At 32.2% G+C, this 17457-nt stretch overlaps 2 protein-coding genes across 8 annotated transcripts in view; both read right to left on the bottom strand.

The window, feature by feature from the left end:
• LOC143249351 (serine/threonine-protein kinase PAK 1-like) lies at positions 1–13900 on the bottom strand. 4 transcript variants are annotated; one of them, XM_076499055.1, is made up of 6 exons: positions 7971–13900; positions 6753–6841; positions 5465–5662; positions 5024–5161; positions 1500–3413; positions 1–1079 (listed from the first exon to the last, which is right to left on the bottom strand). In XM_076499055.1, the coding sequence occupies exons 1-3, from the start codon at positions 8214–8216 to the stop codon at positions 5659–5661; spliced, it is 339 nt and encodes a 112-aa protein (XP_076355170.1). In that variant the 5' UTR covers positions 8217–13900; the 3' UTR covers positions 1–1079; positions 1500–3413; positions 5024–5161; positions 5465–5658. The 4 variants fall into 3 exon arrangements, with proteins under 4 accessions (XP_076355171.1, XP_076355170.1, XP_076355173.1 ...); XM_076499056.1 differs by having other exon boundaries at positions 6749–6841; XM_076499057.1 differs by having other exon boundaries at positions 1500–2589.
• A 152-nt stretch (positions 13901–14052) lies between these two features.
• Positions 14053–17457, bottom strand: part of LOC143249350 (MYG1 exonuclease) — a 42020-nt gene continuing 38615 nt past the window's right edge. For all 4 annotated transcript variants that reach the window (XM_076499051.1, XM_076499052.1, XM_076499053.1 and 1 more), the window contains one exon: positions 14053–14284. In XM_076499051.1, coding sequence (XP_076355166.1) covers positions 14104–14284 — 181 coding nt within the window. In that variant the 3' untranslated portion in view covers positions 14053–14103. The remainder of the gene's footprint in view (positions 14285–17457) is intronic.

The following is a 17457-nucleotide window of genomic DNA, read 5'->3' as shown; positions in this document are numbered from 1 at the left end:
TTGAATACACTGCACAAAAAGCTCAGTATTTTATATTAAAACAGTATTGAATATGCAACTGTACATAATATAAACAAACGAAAATTATGTCCAAAAACTAGATCATCAGAGTATTATTGGTTCTACCAAGATAAGGCTTGCAGTCACATCTCCCATACTGCCGTTGTATATCTCAAGAAGGTTATTAATAACATAAGGATTTGTGTCAATAAATTGGAGAACATATCAGTTGAATTACCAAACACGGTGTCAAGGGATTTCTGTGCTAATAAGCAGTCGTATTTATATACTTATTGGATCATGAAAACCAAATGGTAGACGTGATTTGTTTTCAACACAACAGAATTACGACACAATTTTTGGTATTTTAAACTGACGAACTATTGTAGAAATGTATTGCTGTCTGGTAGATCATGACCGGACATGGAGACACGAGGTGTAACCTATGTTATATTACGATCAAAAATAGTTCTAATATAAAATACTAAAGTCACTGTACCATATACAGCTGCAGGCCCGTTACTAAAGATTTGGAGGTCTTATTGTAAAAATAAAATCTGTGTCTTAACTTGGTCCATGTATATTTCTTTAACAAATAAAATCAGGTTTAAAAGTCGAGTTCAAATATAATTTGTAATTACAATTATAATTTTTCACAAAGTTATTTTATATAAAACCGGTAATTCAAATCAAATGTTACATACTTTTCAAACAAATACAAATTCAAAGACTCTTAACAAAACAGAAAATATGGCACGCTTACTTTTGATTGTATCATAAATATTAATTTTTAGAATATAGTAAAGGCCCTGTACAACTGTGTTTCGATATTTAAATAACTAATAAGTTTGGCTCTAAGTATTTCTATTACAGAATCATTCACTTCTCCCGATTGCATGAACAGTCCTTTTTATTCCTCTAACTGTAATACAATTGTCAAGATTCGATATTCTAGTAATCGTTACAATGACCTGTTTTGCTCTCGATCCTCGATACTGGCCAGACAACCACCAAAGAAGGCAGACCATTAAGTACACTGGAATAAAGATTTCAAATTCATTGGCCATGAAGCTATCGACCTGGAAAGATGATTTACTAGTTGTTAGATAAGAAGATAATACTACACAACTTTAACATTTTAGAAATACAAAAACAAAACTATATCATAGGAATTTAAGAAAAAAAACAATTTTATAAGATATTTAAAATACATTTCATGGTGAAATTACACTATATTAGTACCAAAATTGGCCTTTTATGAAGATAAAACCTAACTTTTATCCTTTTAACTTGCCTTAATTTGTACTTATTATGATGTAATAATTTAGTCACAAAACAGACATACAGAAAGGGGTTTAAAGGTTTTTATGATGCTCTTCATTGTTTAATATTATTGCAGTAACAATTGTCTTAAGTATTTCCACGGGTTGTTCATGTTGTGTTTTGATAACAGTGATGCTTATAAGCTAATAAACAAGTGCAACAGTTTTGTGACTTACACAAGTTTTTGTTGACCTTCTAAAAAGTGGATACAATTTCAGATGCCACAGTCTTCATGACCTGCAATAAACTTCTTAAAATTATAGTTAATTCTTTGCAACTATCAGATATTGCTTTGAAGATAAATTTTTATCATGTGTATGTTAAATAATTGGATATTTATAGTTTCAATATTACAGTTAATGTATTTATGCGTCTATTCGTGTGTTTACCTTCTTTGTTGCATTAAACTTAATCTATATAAACCACTTAAAACTTCTACAGATATCCCATTATATGGTTTTGTCTGTAATGACAATTAACCAACAAAACATTTTTTTATCAAAATCATACTCTACACATTAACTAAATGTTGTTTATGCAGAATTCCTATCTTATTTTATTGATATTTTCTCGATAATTTTCAAATATGTTAGTGAAATGGAATAAACTGTATCAAATAAACCTCTACAGTTATTTTGGATTTTTACACAAAAATATAGATAATATCAAAAATATCAAAAGGTTCAATCAAGTAAGCTTGACATCATAATTAAAGCAATAAATCAAGTAAATAAGGTACTCTTACTGATACTTTGAATTCGTAACAGTAATGACATCACTATGCACATGAATTAACACAACGGACTTTACTAATGATTCTTATTAATACATATAAATACTTGAAGGACAACATGGGAACCTGTTGAATCATCTACGCTGTCCCATTTACAATACTAATCTATAAAGTAAGGAAAAAACTCAAATTCAACAAATATGATTAAAATATTTATCAAGTCCTCAATTCATATCCGTTAACAGATTACATATATCACATTTGAATGAAAAACGTTCAAAGACCAACCACCCTTTTAAAGAAATAAAATTGTATCAGCAAAAGATGACTCTTACCATGCCAAAGTTTACACTTGTGTAACCTAATCTTACTTTTCTTATTATCAAGTACGAACTAAAATGATGCTTCAATAACATCCGTTTCCTTGACAATCGTCCCTCGCTGGTTCAGTGGTGAGTCTACGGATTTAAAACGCTAAAATGAGGGGCTTGATTCCCCTCGGTGGACTCAGCAGATAGCCCAATGTGGCTTTGCTATAAGAAAAACACACACTCTTTGATAATCCTAAACATCTCAGACTACCAAAAACTCTTCTCACTGCTCAGGCAAGACAAATAGGTACATACGTATCTGGACAGTTTGTATTGCCTCCATTGAAAAAAGTTTACAATCTCTGACAGCTGTCCACTATTCAAGAATTAAAATAAAATTATATCTAGAAAATGTAGAGTTTATTAACAATTCCATAATCATCAAATGTTAGTTTTTTCTGTATCATCCCGAAAAATCCCTTCCAGAATCCTAACATTTTTGTTATTCTTAATGCAATTACAAAAATTCAAACATTCAGCCAACCTTATTTCTTGTAGTTTTTTACTTTTTTTTTTAATTTCATAATCTCCCGTTTGGCCAATTAAACAAGCCTCTCTAAATCTTCAATCTTTGCAGTAATTGAGATTGTTTAAACTATTAATAACAAAAACTAATCGAGACTGCAAACTTGAAAACAATTTTCATTGTCATTATCTATAATAGTAATATTGTCATTTAATACTTGATTCACAGTGTAAAAAGTATAAAATAATGTCACAAGAACATCAACTCCCAGCTACTACTGGAACTATCTGGGATTTGTTTTATGTTTTTAACAACACTACATATTTGTTTACTTTTACTAAATTAACATTAACATGATATAAGTAAGTTTAGTTAATATGATGATAAGTCAGCATTATACATTAGTAATATATTGGGATATCTGGTTCTGATCTATTAATAATTTCTTCTACACATTTCGCTGCTGTCACTGTGAGGGGTTGTAAAGTTTCCACTCTTCTGCTAGATCCATGAATGGATGCTGTGTGAGAAAATAAAAAAACAAAAAAAAGATATCTGTTTAACAAAATGTGTAAAATGTCAAATAAAGACTTTTGTTAAACAGATGATTTTACTGTATTATGACAAGAGAATATTTTGTCATTCCTTTCATTGCCATTACTCATTGTAAAATTTCAGAACTGAATGAACCTGTGTGAAAATAGTTACTTTTCAGAATTCCCTGTATATGTACCAAGGACATATCATAAGGATTTTGCTTAAAAAAACAAACTGATCAAACTTAGAGCCTGAAATACTTGCCATTGTACTCTATGTAGTGTCTTAACTATACAGCTAACATAGGATACTAGTATATGCAAGATACATATAAACGTTGATAAGAATGTGATTAACACTATATATTAAGTTTTCTTCTTATGTTATAGTCCACAAAGCATAGAGAACAATATGTAGAGCAGGGAGTTTGCGTTACGTAATACTGTTCACGCTCTCCAAACTTTGATGAAATATAGACTTAAATGACTTCCCAAACACTGTCAAGTACACCTATACTGTGAAACCAAAAGAGGTAAATTGGTAAATGAGAAAAGAAAAATTGGAACATCTTGGCTTGATGAACAGAAGGAAGACTGCCACTCATCTCAAACATGATATAAACAACCATGCTCCATGTATCTAGCAAAGTATTCAAAATAACCGAAGGATCGTATATCTGTAAAAATGATATTTATACAGATTTACATAAATTATTCTACTCTGTGAGGATTTACATCACAAAATCATACCACTCTTGATCATATGATATGATATAGACTAATTGCTAAGGCTCCAGTGTAACTTCCTTTTCAAGACATCATATGGTATATTTCATTCACAACAACATGAATTGACAAGTGGTTTCTCTTGTGGTAGATATGCAATTCTTCATAATGTGCTTATTTTATAAATATTAGATATGTGAGATTATCAAACCATGAACTTTTAAAATAACAAAAACATTTGTAATTCTAAAAATTTATGGAAATACCTCAAACAGCTAAGTGACTCTTACTGGGAAAAACAAATTATACCTTAATCATGTTATGGAAGAGTTGTTTTTTCACTAAGTAGATAATAATGTACATCATGTTTATATCTGAATAAAGACAAGGGAAAATGCTAACAATGAAACAGCTTTCGTCATAAAAATATAAATAGAGAACTGTCTCTTCGATAAGCCATACAATATAGTAAAACACAAATTTATTTTTTTCAATTTAAAGTATCTGAAAATAAAATCCAGCATTTTCACTTTTATAACTTTGGCACCACTATCAAGTTAAAACACTTTTACCTCTAAGAAATCAACTAAAGTAAATGTGAATGGATGGGATTAAATGTAACATGACGTTTTTATAAAGTAAAAATATTTAAGTAAATGTTGGTTAGGGAAGTGAAAATTACTCCATTTTTCACTAATAAAAGTTGATACTGTACAGAGTTATGGATATTATGAAATAAACAAATATGAAACTATAAAATGGCGCCATATTAAGATGAACCTCTCAGATTCTAAGATGAACATTGTAAGATAATAGGTTCAAAACAAAACAAAATAACCTAGTAAAATAACACTACTTTCTACCATACCTTTAAGAGTTCAGAAGCACTGTATCTTTTATCTTCATCAACTTCTAAGCACCTGTCTAAGAAATCTTTAAACACTGAAGACAGGCTATCTTTACATTTGATGTTTGGCTTCCCATTTCTTGCTATTAAATCTTTTACCTGAAAAAAGATTGTGACTTGATGACTAAATCAATAACCTAACTTTAACAACACAAAATATTAAAGCAAAGCATTAATGCATCCAAATTATTAAAAGACTATAATTTTATTCACTGAAAGCCTAAAAATTTTATACTATTGCTGTACCAAAATCTTTAATTATCTGTCTAATTCAACGTCTTTATGATTTTTAAAACGTAAACAACTTACACAGAAGAAAAATGAGAGACATTCAAATGAGGAAAAACTCAAATTCAATCTACTTTTACTCTTTGGTTCTAAGTACTGATTGTCAGCACTTACCACATCAGGATCTTTGTCATAATAAAGAGGGCTACCATTTAACATTTCAATTGCTGTGATACCTAGTGACCATATGCCAACTTTAGGCCCATACTAAATAGGCTCTTCCTATTTCAGGAGCCATCCAATAACGAGTCTCAACTAGAGATGTCCTTTTGTTTCGTTCTTCGGATATTTTTGCACATAGTCCAAAATCACCTGTGTGATGGAAAGAAGCAAAAGAAAGTTATCATATCAATAAAGTAGTTGGTGTTGAAAAGTTTAAAATACAATTAAACATAAGTATAATTTAAACAGAAAAAATAGATAAAATATTGGCTTAAAATATGTTATAAACATCAATCAAGTTCAGATGTCGATTTATGCTTTTCCAATGTTCTCAGTTTCTCCATTGTGGGTCAAAATTAAAGCTATGTGAGAAACAGCACTTCTAATCTATCTTTTATATCCTGTAATACAAAAACAAACAAGCTTTTTATTCGATATTAGAACTCAAGTTAAATACAGTTGTAGTTCATTTCACACGTTCCTTGTAATTTGTTTATTGAGGTTTAGAATTAGAGGTATATAAAAGATTGATGTTTTCATTTTTTACACGCTTTTGATTTTCAGCCACAACACACAATTTAAGAAAACTATGTCTAAAGTAATACATCTGTAATTAACGTGTTTTATAATACTCAAATCTTGAAAAGTTAAACTTCAAATAGACAGGTTTCAAAAACAATATAAATATTTTGTGTGTGTTTGCTCATTGTATATTACTACTGGTTAATAGTACCTGGAGCCAAATGTTACTTTCCATTTGTTTCATATGTACATATAATTTATAATAAGTTCTTTATAAACAAGTTGAAAACTTGGAACTGCACATGTTCACAAAGGTATACATTTGAAAAATAACCTAGTTTTATCCTCCAATCCCTTCCAAGTAAAATGTTGTCACTTTTAACATCTCGGTGAATAACATTGTTAAAATGCAGAAAGTCTAATCCCTTGAGAACTTAAATAATATGCTAGTTTATTTTAAAAATTAATATCTTAAGATGTCAGTATAATTTTTATTCAGTGTGCTTTTGTTATTTAATATCTTATCTTATATATGTGTATATACATCTCTATGCATACATACATACATATATATCAGGTTATCCCATAAGTAATGTCTGCAAATTTAATATTAAAAGTGAATCATCATTTCTGTCTTTGTAGAAGGCTATAATGACTGAAATATGTAGTAGGACAAATAAGAGAAACCTATTAATAACAATCAATACAACTTACTTACTTACAAACTGCTGATATTTCACTTTCACAGAAACAGGTTTCGTTGATAACATTAGTCAGGCAGCCAACTTCTAAATATTCCATTATTATCTAAACAAAAAAAAGTTTATGATTTCACTTACAGTTTTTTACTTAATAAAATTATACAGAATAATGAGACAGAAGAATTTACTTTTCCTCATTTAAGATTCTGACAGAAATCATATACCTAATCAAAATAGCAAAGTTGTTTAAAATATTCTTCATGACGAAGGAAACAAGCTAAAATCACTTCTTTAACATTGTTCAGGAGTTAGACACTTATGTTATAGTAAAATGTGTAGTTCAAAGAAAAAAATTACAAATTCAATTTAAAGAGTGAATTACAAAAGAACACTTTTCTACATCCTTCTTACTTTTATCTATTTCTACTTTTATTTTACTACGTGAAAAGATTTTTTGAAGTACACTCATGTATATTGATCACTGAAGTTATGATATCATCCAAAAAATTTATAAAATATTGTGTTGGATGGCATTTTGTGTAAGAAACTGAAAATTTAATATTTATTACATTAAACAATGTTTACAATTTTCCATGTCATGCTCCATTTCTGAGTATTGTATAGACTGCCAATAATTTAAAAAACTCAACTATTCCTGAATAAAATAATTTCAACAACTATATATAGACTGTGAACCAAACATATGTAAGTAGAAGCTGAATGAACTAAACGTATAAACTAAAATTTCCAATGATATATTTTGTGCTAGAACAGAAAGTGTGCTAGTAGTAGCACAGCATGTCAGTATAAACTTATTTGAAAGTCATATACAGTGGAACCCCTCTAAGCGGCCACCCCTTGAAAGCAGTCATTCAATCACAGTCCCTTTTTTTGTTTACACATCCCTAATTATGTACAGTGGCACCCCTCTATTCAGGCCAGTTTGTCTCAGTCCCAAAGGTGGCTGCTTTAGAGGGGTTCCACTGTATATGGAATAAATTAAAATTTTTTGTGTCAGAAGCAAATGTGGATATAACCACACAGTCTCCTTCTCTATTACACAATTTTAAAATTCACACATATATGAGTAATATGTAAAAACATTCTTAAACTTGTAGGGTTGCTCAAAACTATCCCACTTAATTAAATAAAGCCAGTACCTTTACCTACACTCCATAATCGGTAAATTTAAAAATAAAACAGAGTTAACTAATATATAACGCTAAAACACTTACCCAGAGTTCATCACCGACAATGAAGCTGTCCAAGTAGTTCACAATATTCTGATGTTTTTTCTCCTGGAGCACTGAAAGTTCGGTGATGAGAAGTCCTTTTCTAATTTCTTCCGTTAAGTTAATCTGCTTTATAACCACCTCCAACCCTGTTTCTGTTTCTACTGCTGAATACACAGTTCCTGAACAACTGAAGCAATAAAATATCATAAGAATCTGTAATGTGCCAATATGTGAATGCATTACCATCCACTACTGATAAAACAAAAAAGGATTATATGCTTCTAATCTTATATATTTGAAGGTGATAAAATTGAATGTTTACTTCATAATACAGCAATTAAAAAATCGTTCCCAAATGTTACACTGACATACTGATAAAAAATATAAGGTAGACTATATTCACAAAAGTAAGTACAACCTTACTTTTGTGATGATAGTTTCCAGCTTCTAATACTACGGTTTAGCTAAGTCAACATCCACAAATTAATCCATTGCAGTGACAGTATGCTTTAAAGCATTACAATATTAATGATACAACAGATTATTTTGATCTATAAACCTTGTAACCTTGTGTGTAATCAAATGTACTTTAGAGTTGTTATGTCAAAGATGTCTTTCTGGACTGTTCCTTAGTAAAAGAGTAGTCCAAGAGTTGGTGGTCGGTAATAATGAAAAGTTACATTCCTTCTTGTCTCTCAATACTAATTTAAGGATGGTTAGCGTGAAACGTTGGTATGGTTTGTTGTGAATTTCGTGCAAAGCTACACGAAGGTTATCTGAGCTAGCCATCCCTAATTTTGAAGCGTAAGACTAGAGGGAAGGCAGCTAGTCATTACCACCCACCATTAACTCTTAGGCTACTCTTTCACCAAGGAATAGTGAGATTAACCGTCACATTATAATGCCCCCATGGCTGAAAGAGCGAGCATGTTTGGTGTAAGAGAGATTCCAATCCTCGATCCTCAGATTACAAGTCAAGTGCCTTAACCACCTGGCCATGCCTGGCCTCTTTGGCAAAACAAAATAACATTCAATATTATTGTGTTCTTCTGAAAATTTTCTCAAATTCCCCCTTCAAATCACAATGTAAAATTATTTACTTTCAAGCTGTTACAATTTCTAAAATATACAATTATTTTTACAGGGAATGAAATAACTACTTTTGAATATAAGCCTCTCCCATGAATAGCTAGAACTTAACACATAAGAAGCAGCACTGAAATAGTTTTTATCTATGTTTGTGAATTTTATACCAAGCTACTAGAGTTATCTCTGCTGGTCATTCCTAATGTGAAACTAGAGGAATGGTAGTTAGTCATTACCACACCATCTTTACCAACATCAACAAATTTCCTCCAAAATTGTTTTAAAAAAATATGCATAAACACATACGACAAAAAGGCACTCAACAACAAACGAACAATAATAAATCCAAAGAAAGAAGAAACCCTTCCGCTACTACATTCCATATATTCTTGATATAAGCGAAAAAACAACTGACACTGGAAAAAAAACAACTTAACTCAAAATGTAATATTTCAGAAAACAACTAAATTTATTTTAAAACAAGATAAAAACACCAACATTCTACAAAATACAAACAAACGCAATATCATAGAAGCTCTACATACACAAGAACTCAAACTAAAATTAAATCTATAAAAAGGAACAACTTTATACATATATTAATTAATAATCTAAAATCTAAGTGCAGCGCTCCTACAACCTCGTACCCGTTTAAGCTCTCTTCCCGAAGATGCATGCACAGCAAGAGTCACGTGCAAACTCTCTTTCTTAACCCGAAAAGTTGTTTTGTACTTTATTTTAGTTGAAGATTTAATACTATCTTTAGGATACAAGTTGTTAGACTGTGTCATACTCCAGAACATGCGCTATGTGAAACTGAAACTGGTACTATTATGTACAGTTTTTCTCGGTTCTTGAACTTAATTCGTTCCACAAGGCTGTTCGAAAACCGAATCAATTTTTCCAATAAGAAATACTGTAAATTAAATTAATCCGTTACAGACCTCCAAAAATTACGCATTATGAAGCATTTTAAGTAAAAATATTGCTTATTTATACCTGTATAATAATACTTACATGCATAAAGTCAACCACAAAAACTATAAACACAATAAAAAAAAACAATAAATGAAAATTTAACTGCACTTTACGTGTGCTGAGGAGATCTGATGGCGTAAGTGAAAGGTGGTGAGGAACGTGGAGAGTAGGAGGGTTATTATTGTTTGAAAGGGGAGTCACCTTCCATAAAAACTTCAGGTAACTCTCCTTCTGAGGTTCTTTCTCTTTGCACCGCTACAACCTGCTTGAAATTCACTGGACTTATTTCTCACTAAAAACTTGTCTAATGAGGTTTGTTTCTGCCTGGCATCCTCCCCATCCATGTCTCACCACACTATGTATGCCACTTCTCTTCCTAAATTTTTCAAACCACACCCTACTAGCCTTAAAGGCATCACTTGTATCAGTACTCGTTCCAGGGGTGTTTTTCAGGAGGTCAGCATGCTTTCTCACAAATGATGGTCTCAGAAATGCTATCACCAGCTAATTGTTTTTCGTTTACCCAAATCAACCAGTTTTTCTACCTCTTCCATTGTTTGTGACTTTTGTGTCGCAAGCACTGTCACTCCTTTTGCAACGTCAGCTCCTTTGATGGCCTCTTTATTTTACAGTATAGTGCAGACTGTAGATTTCGCCATATCAAACTGTGTAGCAAGGTTAGACACGTGAACACCACTCTCGTACTTCGCTATGAGATCTTTTTTTTCACCTCTATTGTGGCTCTAACAACTTTTCTTTTTGGTTTGCTGCTTTCATTATCCTTCTTTAACCCAATGGTGGCTTATTCAATCAGAATATTTAGAACAACAACAAAAGAAAAACGAGAACGTTCACAGCAGATTTTAGCGGGGATGTGGACTGAGAGACAGGTGCGGGTAAATGTTTTGGGCAAGATTGGCGTGAGCCGAAAATGGTCCTTCGGGTTATTTTGGGGGGTTCAGGCCACGACAGCTTGATTCGGGAGCCGTGTTTATGTTTGAAAACCGGATTATCTGAGAAGGGAGTAGTTCAAGAGCCGAGTTACCACTGTATATTGGTGCAATGCACTGTTTTATAAATGGTGATTTAATTCCAAGCACCACTTAGCATTCATGCTAGCAAGTCGTATTCTTTTTTCCTCTTCTGTTAAAATGTCTCCTGATCCCAGAACAAGCCAATTTTAACGTATATTTTAATGAATGTTTAAAGTATTCTAAAATTATGAATTGGTAATACCCCATACAGTTAAATCCTTCTATCAAGAATACGATTGCTTTCTCTACGACAGTACGTTTTAAATTGAGACATTCAATTCCTGCTATTCATTTAGAGTAGTTAACAGGTTAGTGTGGTTGAGGGGAGGGGATAATGACTTACCTATCGTTTCAAAACTAGGTACGGCTAAAGCAATCAGACATGAACAGCTTTGTGTAAAAATAAATAAAGAATAACAACAATTAAAATATAGCCAATCATTACAGTTTCTTGTTTAATCAAACAGTTTGTTGTATTTTACCACAGCATAATGTGTTTGATGTTCACTGTTTTTCTAAACATTAAACAAAATTTATTAGCTTAAAAAATAAAAGTTTTCAAATTCTGATAATTTTCTTTAAAAATACAGATGTTTTAAGACATTTCCAGTTAATAAAACCTAAACTTCTATATCGAAATGCTTTTTTAAATGCATGTGTAATACAAAAACAATTACGTTAATTGTAAAAGAAAACCTTGAAAGACTTTTTTAGACACATTCGAGATGTTTCATGTTTTGTTTGTGTTGTTTTGAGATTTAAGTAAGATAGATAAAAAATATGTGTAACACAAAAGGAGAAAAATAAAATAAAAGTAAAACCCACTGAGACATTGTTGAGTGAAACAACAAGTTTTTTGAAGGTTTTAGTGACGAATTAATTACTTGATATAACGCTGTTTGTTTTGAATTTCGCGTAAAGCTACACGAGGGCTATCTGTGCTAGCCGTCCCTAATTCAGCAGTGTAAGACTAGAGGGAAGGCAGCTAGTCATCACCACCCACCGCCAACTCTTGGGCTACTCTTTTACCAAGGAATAGTGGGATTTATCATAACATTAAAACGCCCCCACGGCTGAAATGGCGAGCATGTTTGGTGCGACCGGGATTCGAACCCGCGACCCTCGAATTAAGAGTCAAGTGCCTTAACCACCTGGCCATGCCGTGCCCTTCATGTCAACAACCTAGTAAATTCGGGGAATATTAAGATGAGATCATATTAATATTAAGAGAATCAGTACAGCATTCGGCCAGTTTTGTTTTCAATAGGTAGTACCTGCAATTAGTAAAGTACCCGAATCAGAGTTAGTTATTACGTTTATTCAGTTACTCGGTTTATTATCTCTGAAGTTACACAAGCAAATTATTCCTTCTGCAGTCACAGTACAGTACCATTATCGAGGTATTTTCGTTGTAAGGGTTTTATAAACAGACCTACAAGTTAAAACAGTGTACAAGTGAAGACAGTTTGTAAAGACGTTGTAAAGAAGTATTAAAGTATTAATACTTCTATCATTTATCACGTATTATGCTGTTCATTTGTCTTTTGCGGGGTTTTTTTAAATAGCAAAACCACATCGCGCTACTAGCTATTTCCACCTGGAGGAAACGAACCCCTGATTGTAGCGTTGTAAGTCCGTAGACTTGCCGCTGCACCAGTGAGGTTCTCATTTGTCTTTTATCATAGGGAAGGTAGATAGTCGACAGTATTTACGGTCAACCTCTGCTGACCAAATAGTGGGATTTCACCGTTACATTTACCACTAAGCCTAATTGTTTTGTACTTGTAACTTTATTCTAGGATAACTTGTACTGGACAAAAATACACCTAGTTCATATCAACTACTCTATCCTAGAAATATACTTTGATATATATATAAGTATACTTTTACTAACGTTCTTTAGAAATTGTCGGTGTTGGTTATTGCTATTGCTTAATTTATAATAATTTATTGTCAGAAGCCAATATTCCAGTACAACTCTCTCTTAGAGATTCACCATACATCCTCAAAATTCTGGCATTACGGTCTCTTGAAATTTGTTTTCCACACCTTGTATTTTTGTATTACCCATTTAACTATTTCAAATTATTTGACTTTCTAAATTCAATATCTTGGTACAACAATTTTGTCTTTCCAGAAGATTCACTATACAAATTTATTGTGCTGGAATAAACATTCCTTGTTTCAAATAATCAACCACTGTACAATAATAATGTAAGACAATTATAAGACTCTTCTAATTAATCTTTCCATACTTGCTCTTCAATTTCTCTAAAAACTTGAAATATATAATGAGTGTTACTTAAATCTACAGTAAAACTAATTTCAAATTCTGCAGGAAAACTGATTTTTTGTTTGTTTGAAGTTAAGCACAAAGTAATAAATGGGCTATCAGTGCTCTGCCCATGGATATATAATACACAGTTACTAGCATTGCAAGTCCATAGACATACTACTGTGCTACCAGGGGACACCAATTTGTGATTAAACAAAAAAGGGAATAATATATTTAATTAGATTTAATGACAACAAATAGTGCAATTAATATTTTGTCTAGTATTTAAGTAGTAAAAATTAACTACTGTATTGCCTCTAATTAATGCCTCCACAGGCACTGCAAACAGCAAAGGGGGGGGGTACTAATTATAGTATTTGTGCAGTTACAGTTTATATTTTCACATCTGATTTGTTGATTTCAGTTCTAATAAAAGTGTGTGTGTGTGTTTGCTTTTCTTCTGTTTTTTAACTCAAAGTATATATCTTGGTAATATAAACTGTTTTTATATGTTGGATTACTACTGCTGTCAGAAATGGTAGGCTTTATAAAAATAATAGAGGTGATAATTAGGAGCAATATGGTATTTGATTTTAGATAAATGACCTTTTCTCTCTGTAATAAAATTTTCATGATCAAGTGATATTCCTCTGAAAGAAAACTCTGTACAAGGGTTATTGTAACAGAATAAAAACTTAAGTAATTAAAATGTTATCAATAAATATTTATTGAAACTTTCAAAGAAAACTATAATTTCCAATTAATCTTTGTTCTCTATAGGACGATCCTTCAGTGTCCATTGAGCCATCTCAAGCACACCTTCATATGTCTTATTTCCACCAATAAAACCACTAGCATGAACGAAAACACAGTCTGGAATTCCACTCTTCTCAGTAAGCTCTTCATTTCGAAGTCCTCTCCATTTTTCAGGCAAAGACAACCTAGAGAAAGCACTACAATATCATAAAAGATTTGACTACATTTATCATAATGTTAGTTTTGCTTAAAAATAGATTAAAAATTACTTGAAGATAGAAAAGATGTCATTTTACTCTGGTCTAATACACTCAGTAGAATTGTTTGTTTTTAAATTTTGAGCAAAGCTACACGAGAGTTATCTGCACTAGCTATCCCTAATTTGGCAATGTAAGACAAGAGGGAAGGCAGCTAGTCATCACCACCCACTGCCAAAACGTAGGCTACTCTTTTACTAATGAATAGTGGGATTGAACGTCACATTATAACACCCCCACAGCTAAAAGGATGAGCATGTTTGGTGTGACGGGGATTCAAACCTGTGATCCTCGGATTGCAAATCAAACACCTTAATCCACCTCGGCATTCCGAGCACTATTCAATATAAAGTGAGAGGTGTAAAAAAAAAGTACTAAAATTCAAATGATTTAAAGAAATGAGTATAAAGTGAATAATTAATAACTGCTTTATCCAAACACCTGTAATGTTAATTACAATATTAAAGATTATTATTAATTACAATGACATATTCTGCAATCTATGATGTCAATCACTTCTGAGAAAACATTTTTCAAGCCACTGACATGGTAAAAGATATATTTCAATCACACATCTTCTAAATAATGGATATTTAATTTTGATAATAAATTTTACAAGTAAAGTTTTTCATGTCCATTTTACTTTAATCTAAATAAAATAAATTAATCATTTTTTATACAATGCATGAATATAATAAAATGTTTTTTGTGATATTATTAAAAAAAGTTAACCATGATGAGGGACTGTAATAATTATACCAGTAGAGGGCATCAATACAATCAGATACCTATATGTTCTGTGTCTTGCAATGTTATTGTGCTTTCTGTTTACTTCATAAATATAATAGTTCAAAATTGCCTCAAACAACTTGTTGTATGTCTAGATGTTCTAAGAGAGGTGGTAATTTGTGGCCTTTGTATCTGAAATTGTCTAGAAAGTGGCTTCATGCATTCAGACAGGACTAGAGGAAGCCAAAGAAAGTTGTTTGTTATGACCACCTTATATTTGACATCTGCGTATCTGAAACTAGCTATAGTAGGCCTAAGTTAAATACAGTTTTTCAATAATTGTGCTTTTCATTTACAAATGTGCCTACAATTATTCCCATCTTGTTACCTTTTTATGACCAGTCAAGTTTTAAAATTTTACATTCAAAATACATCTCCACCACATCCCATTTAGCTAAGCTTGGTCTGAAAAAATATTTTTATAGTATAGGTGTATGATTAAGCTTATGTGATGTATGATACTTGTTGGAGAGAAATATTTCAATAATGCTTACCCTGTATGCTAAAATCTATAATAATCCTGGAAATGATTGTCAGTAAATATTATGAAAGTAATATATATATATATATGTATATTCCTTTGTTGTTTGCACCTTTACCCCAAAATAGAGAGGTAAAACCAGTGCCATTCAAAATGTATTCAGCTGGCCAAAGACAATTACACTGTAATCCATGTGAAGAACTAAGTGAATACTGAAAAAGAATGAAAATGGTTAACCTGCCAGTTGTTGACATACCCAAGAAAACTATACTAGCTCAATATAATGTTTGTGTCAGAGCCAAATACACCTTTAAATGTAAACAAAAGTTAATCATTATTATTCAACAGCTTCAATCATGACGTTTTATTCAACAGTTGGAACAAAATTCTTACCAACATATTGAAACTATGCTTATTCTTAAGTAACAAAACAATAGTCTTACCCTGTATTATCACTTAAATTATTTGCTTTATCTGCTGATCAAATCAGCAGTAGTTTTAGTTCCATTGTATTTAAATTCTGTCTTAATCATACTAAGATTCCAATTCTCACATTTCCTATTGATTTTAGTGGAACTGGTTAAAAAGAAATAAAAAACAACAAGAGAAATTCAAGTACCAGTTAAAGAGGTTTATTGACTGACCAAGTGCTGAAGATGACCTAGGAAGGTCAAAATGTTGTTCTCTCCTTACACTGCACAACAAAGTTTTTGCTTCTTGAAGACTATTGGATGTTCCTTATAGATTTTTGGTTGCTGATCACAAAAATCACATCCAAATTTGCCCATCACGTACAGTTTCATCAAAATCTTCAGTTTTGTCATGTTTTTTCTTACATTTGTGTCCAAAAATTTTCGTTTCTGTAAGAGACCTACGAAACAATGTTTTGTGCAGTCTGGGCATGTCCAGGCATGAAATCAGGCCAGGTTGGAAGCTGTTCTGTGGAAGTATGCAGCCCAGAAATGCCTGGGCAGGCTGAAGCCAGCTTTACACTGTCTCAGCAGGCTACAAAAGTGGCTTGCATACACAGATGCTGCTCATTGGATTAATATAGACCTTATAGTGTGTACTTATTGTTTTAGAATACAGCATTGCCTCAGTAGCACTGTAAGTAAGTTAGATGTTATACAGACGTTTTACAGGACAATTGGTGTTGGTCAATATGTCTTGTCAATGTCGTAACAGCCGCGATACATTTTGCTATATTTGTGGAGTGTATATGCTTGTTCATCAGAGACGCTCAATGACTGCTCTTGTGAAGAAAGCATATCATCTGTACTTCAGCTGTAAAGCTGGTGATCAAGACCAGGAATGGGCGTCTCACATTTGTTGTGCGACATGTGCTGTTTGTCTGAGAGCTTGAATCAGAGGCATTCGAAAGACAATGCTGTTTGCTGTCCCAATGATATGGCGAGAACAGAAAAACCATGTGACGGACTGTTACTTCTGTTTGACTAATGTGTCTGGTTTCTCTGCCAAAAACAAAAAGTCAATTGAATACCCTAATCTGCCTTCAGCAATGAAACTCATGCCACATGACGACAGTCTTCCAATTCGAAACCACCAGTGGAATGGACTTTAGATGAACCACATAAAGAAACTGCAATGCAGGGAACTGGCAGTGACATTGATTCAGATTTTGAACAGTGCTCCTCAGGTGATCTGGTCAGAGATTTGGGTCTCTCAAAAGCAAAAGTCGAATTGCTAGGTTCGAGACTGCAGGAATGATGTTTGCTGTCATCAGGTACAAAAATTTGTTTTTCGAAGCCGCCAAGATGATTCAACCAAATTCTTTGCACAAGTTGACAGTCTCTGTTTCTGTGTTGATATC

This window comes from Tachypleus tridentatus, chromosome 4 (assembly GCF_004210375.1).
Source record: "Tachypleus tridentatus isolate NWPU-2018 chromosome 4, ASM421037v1, whole genome shotgun sequence".
Lineage (NCBI taxonomy): Eukaryota > Metazoa > Arthropoda > Merostomata > Xiphosura > Limulidae > Tachypleus > Tachypleus tridentatus.
Note: the sequence above shows the minus strand (reverse complement) of the source record. Positions and strands in the feature narration are given on the sequence as shown.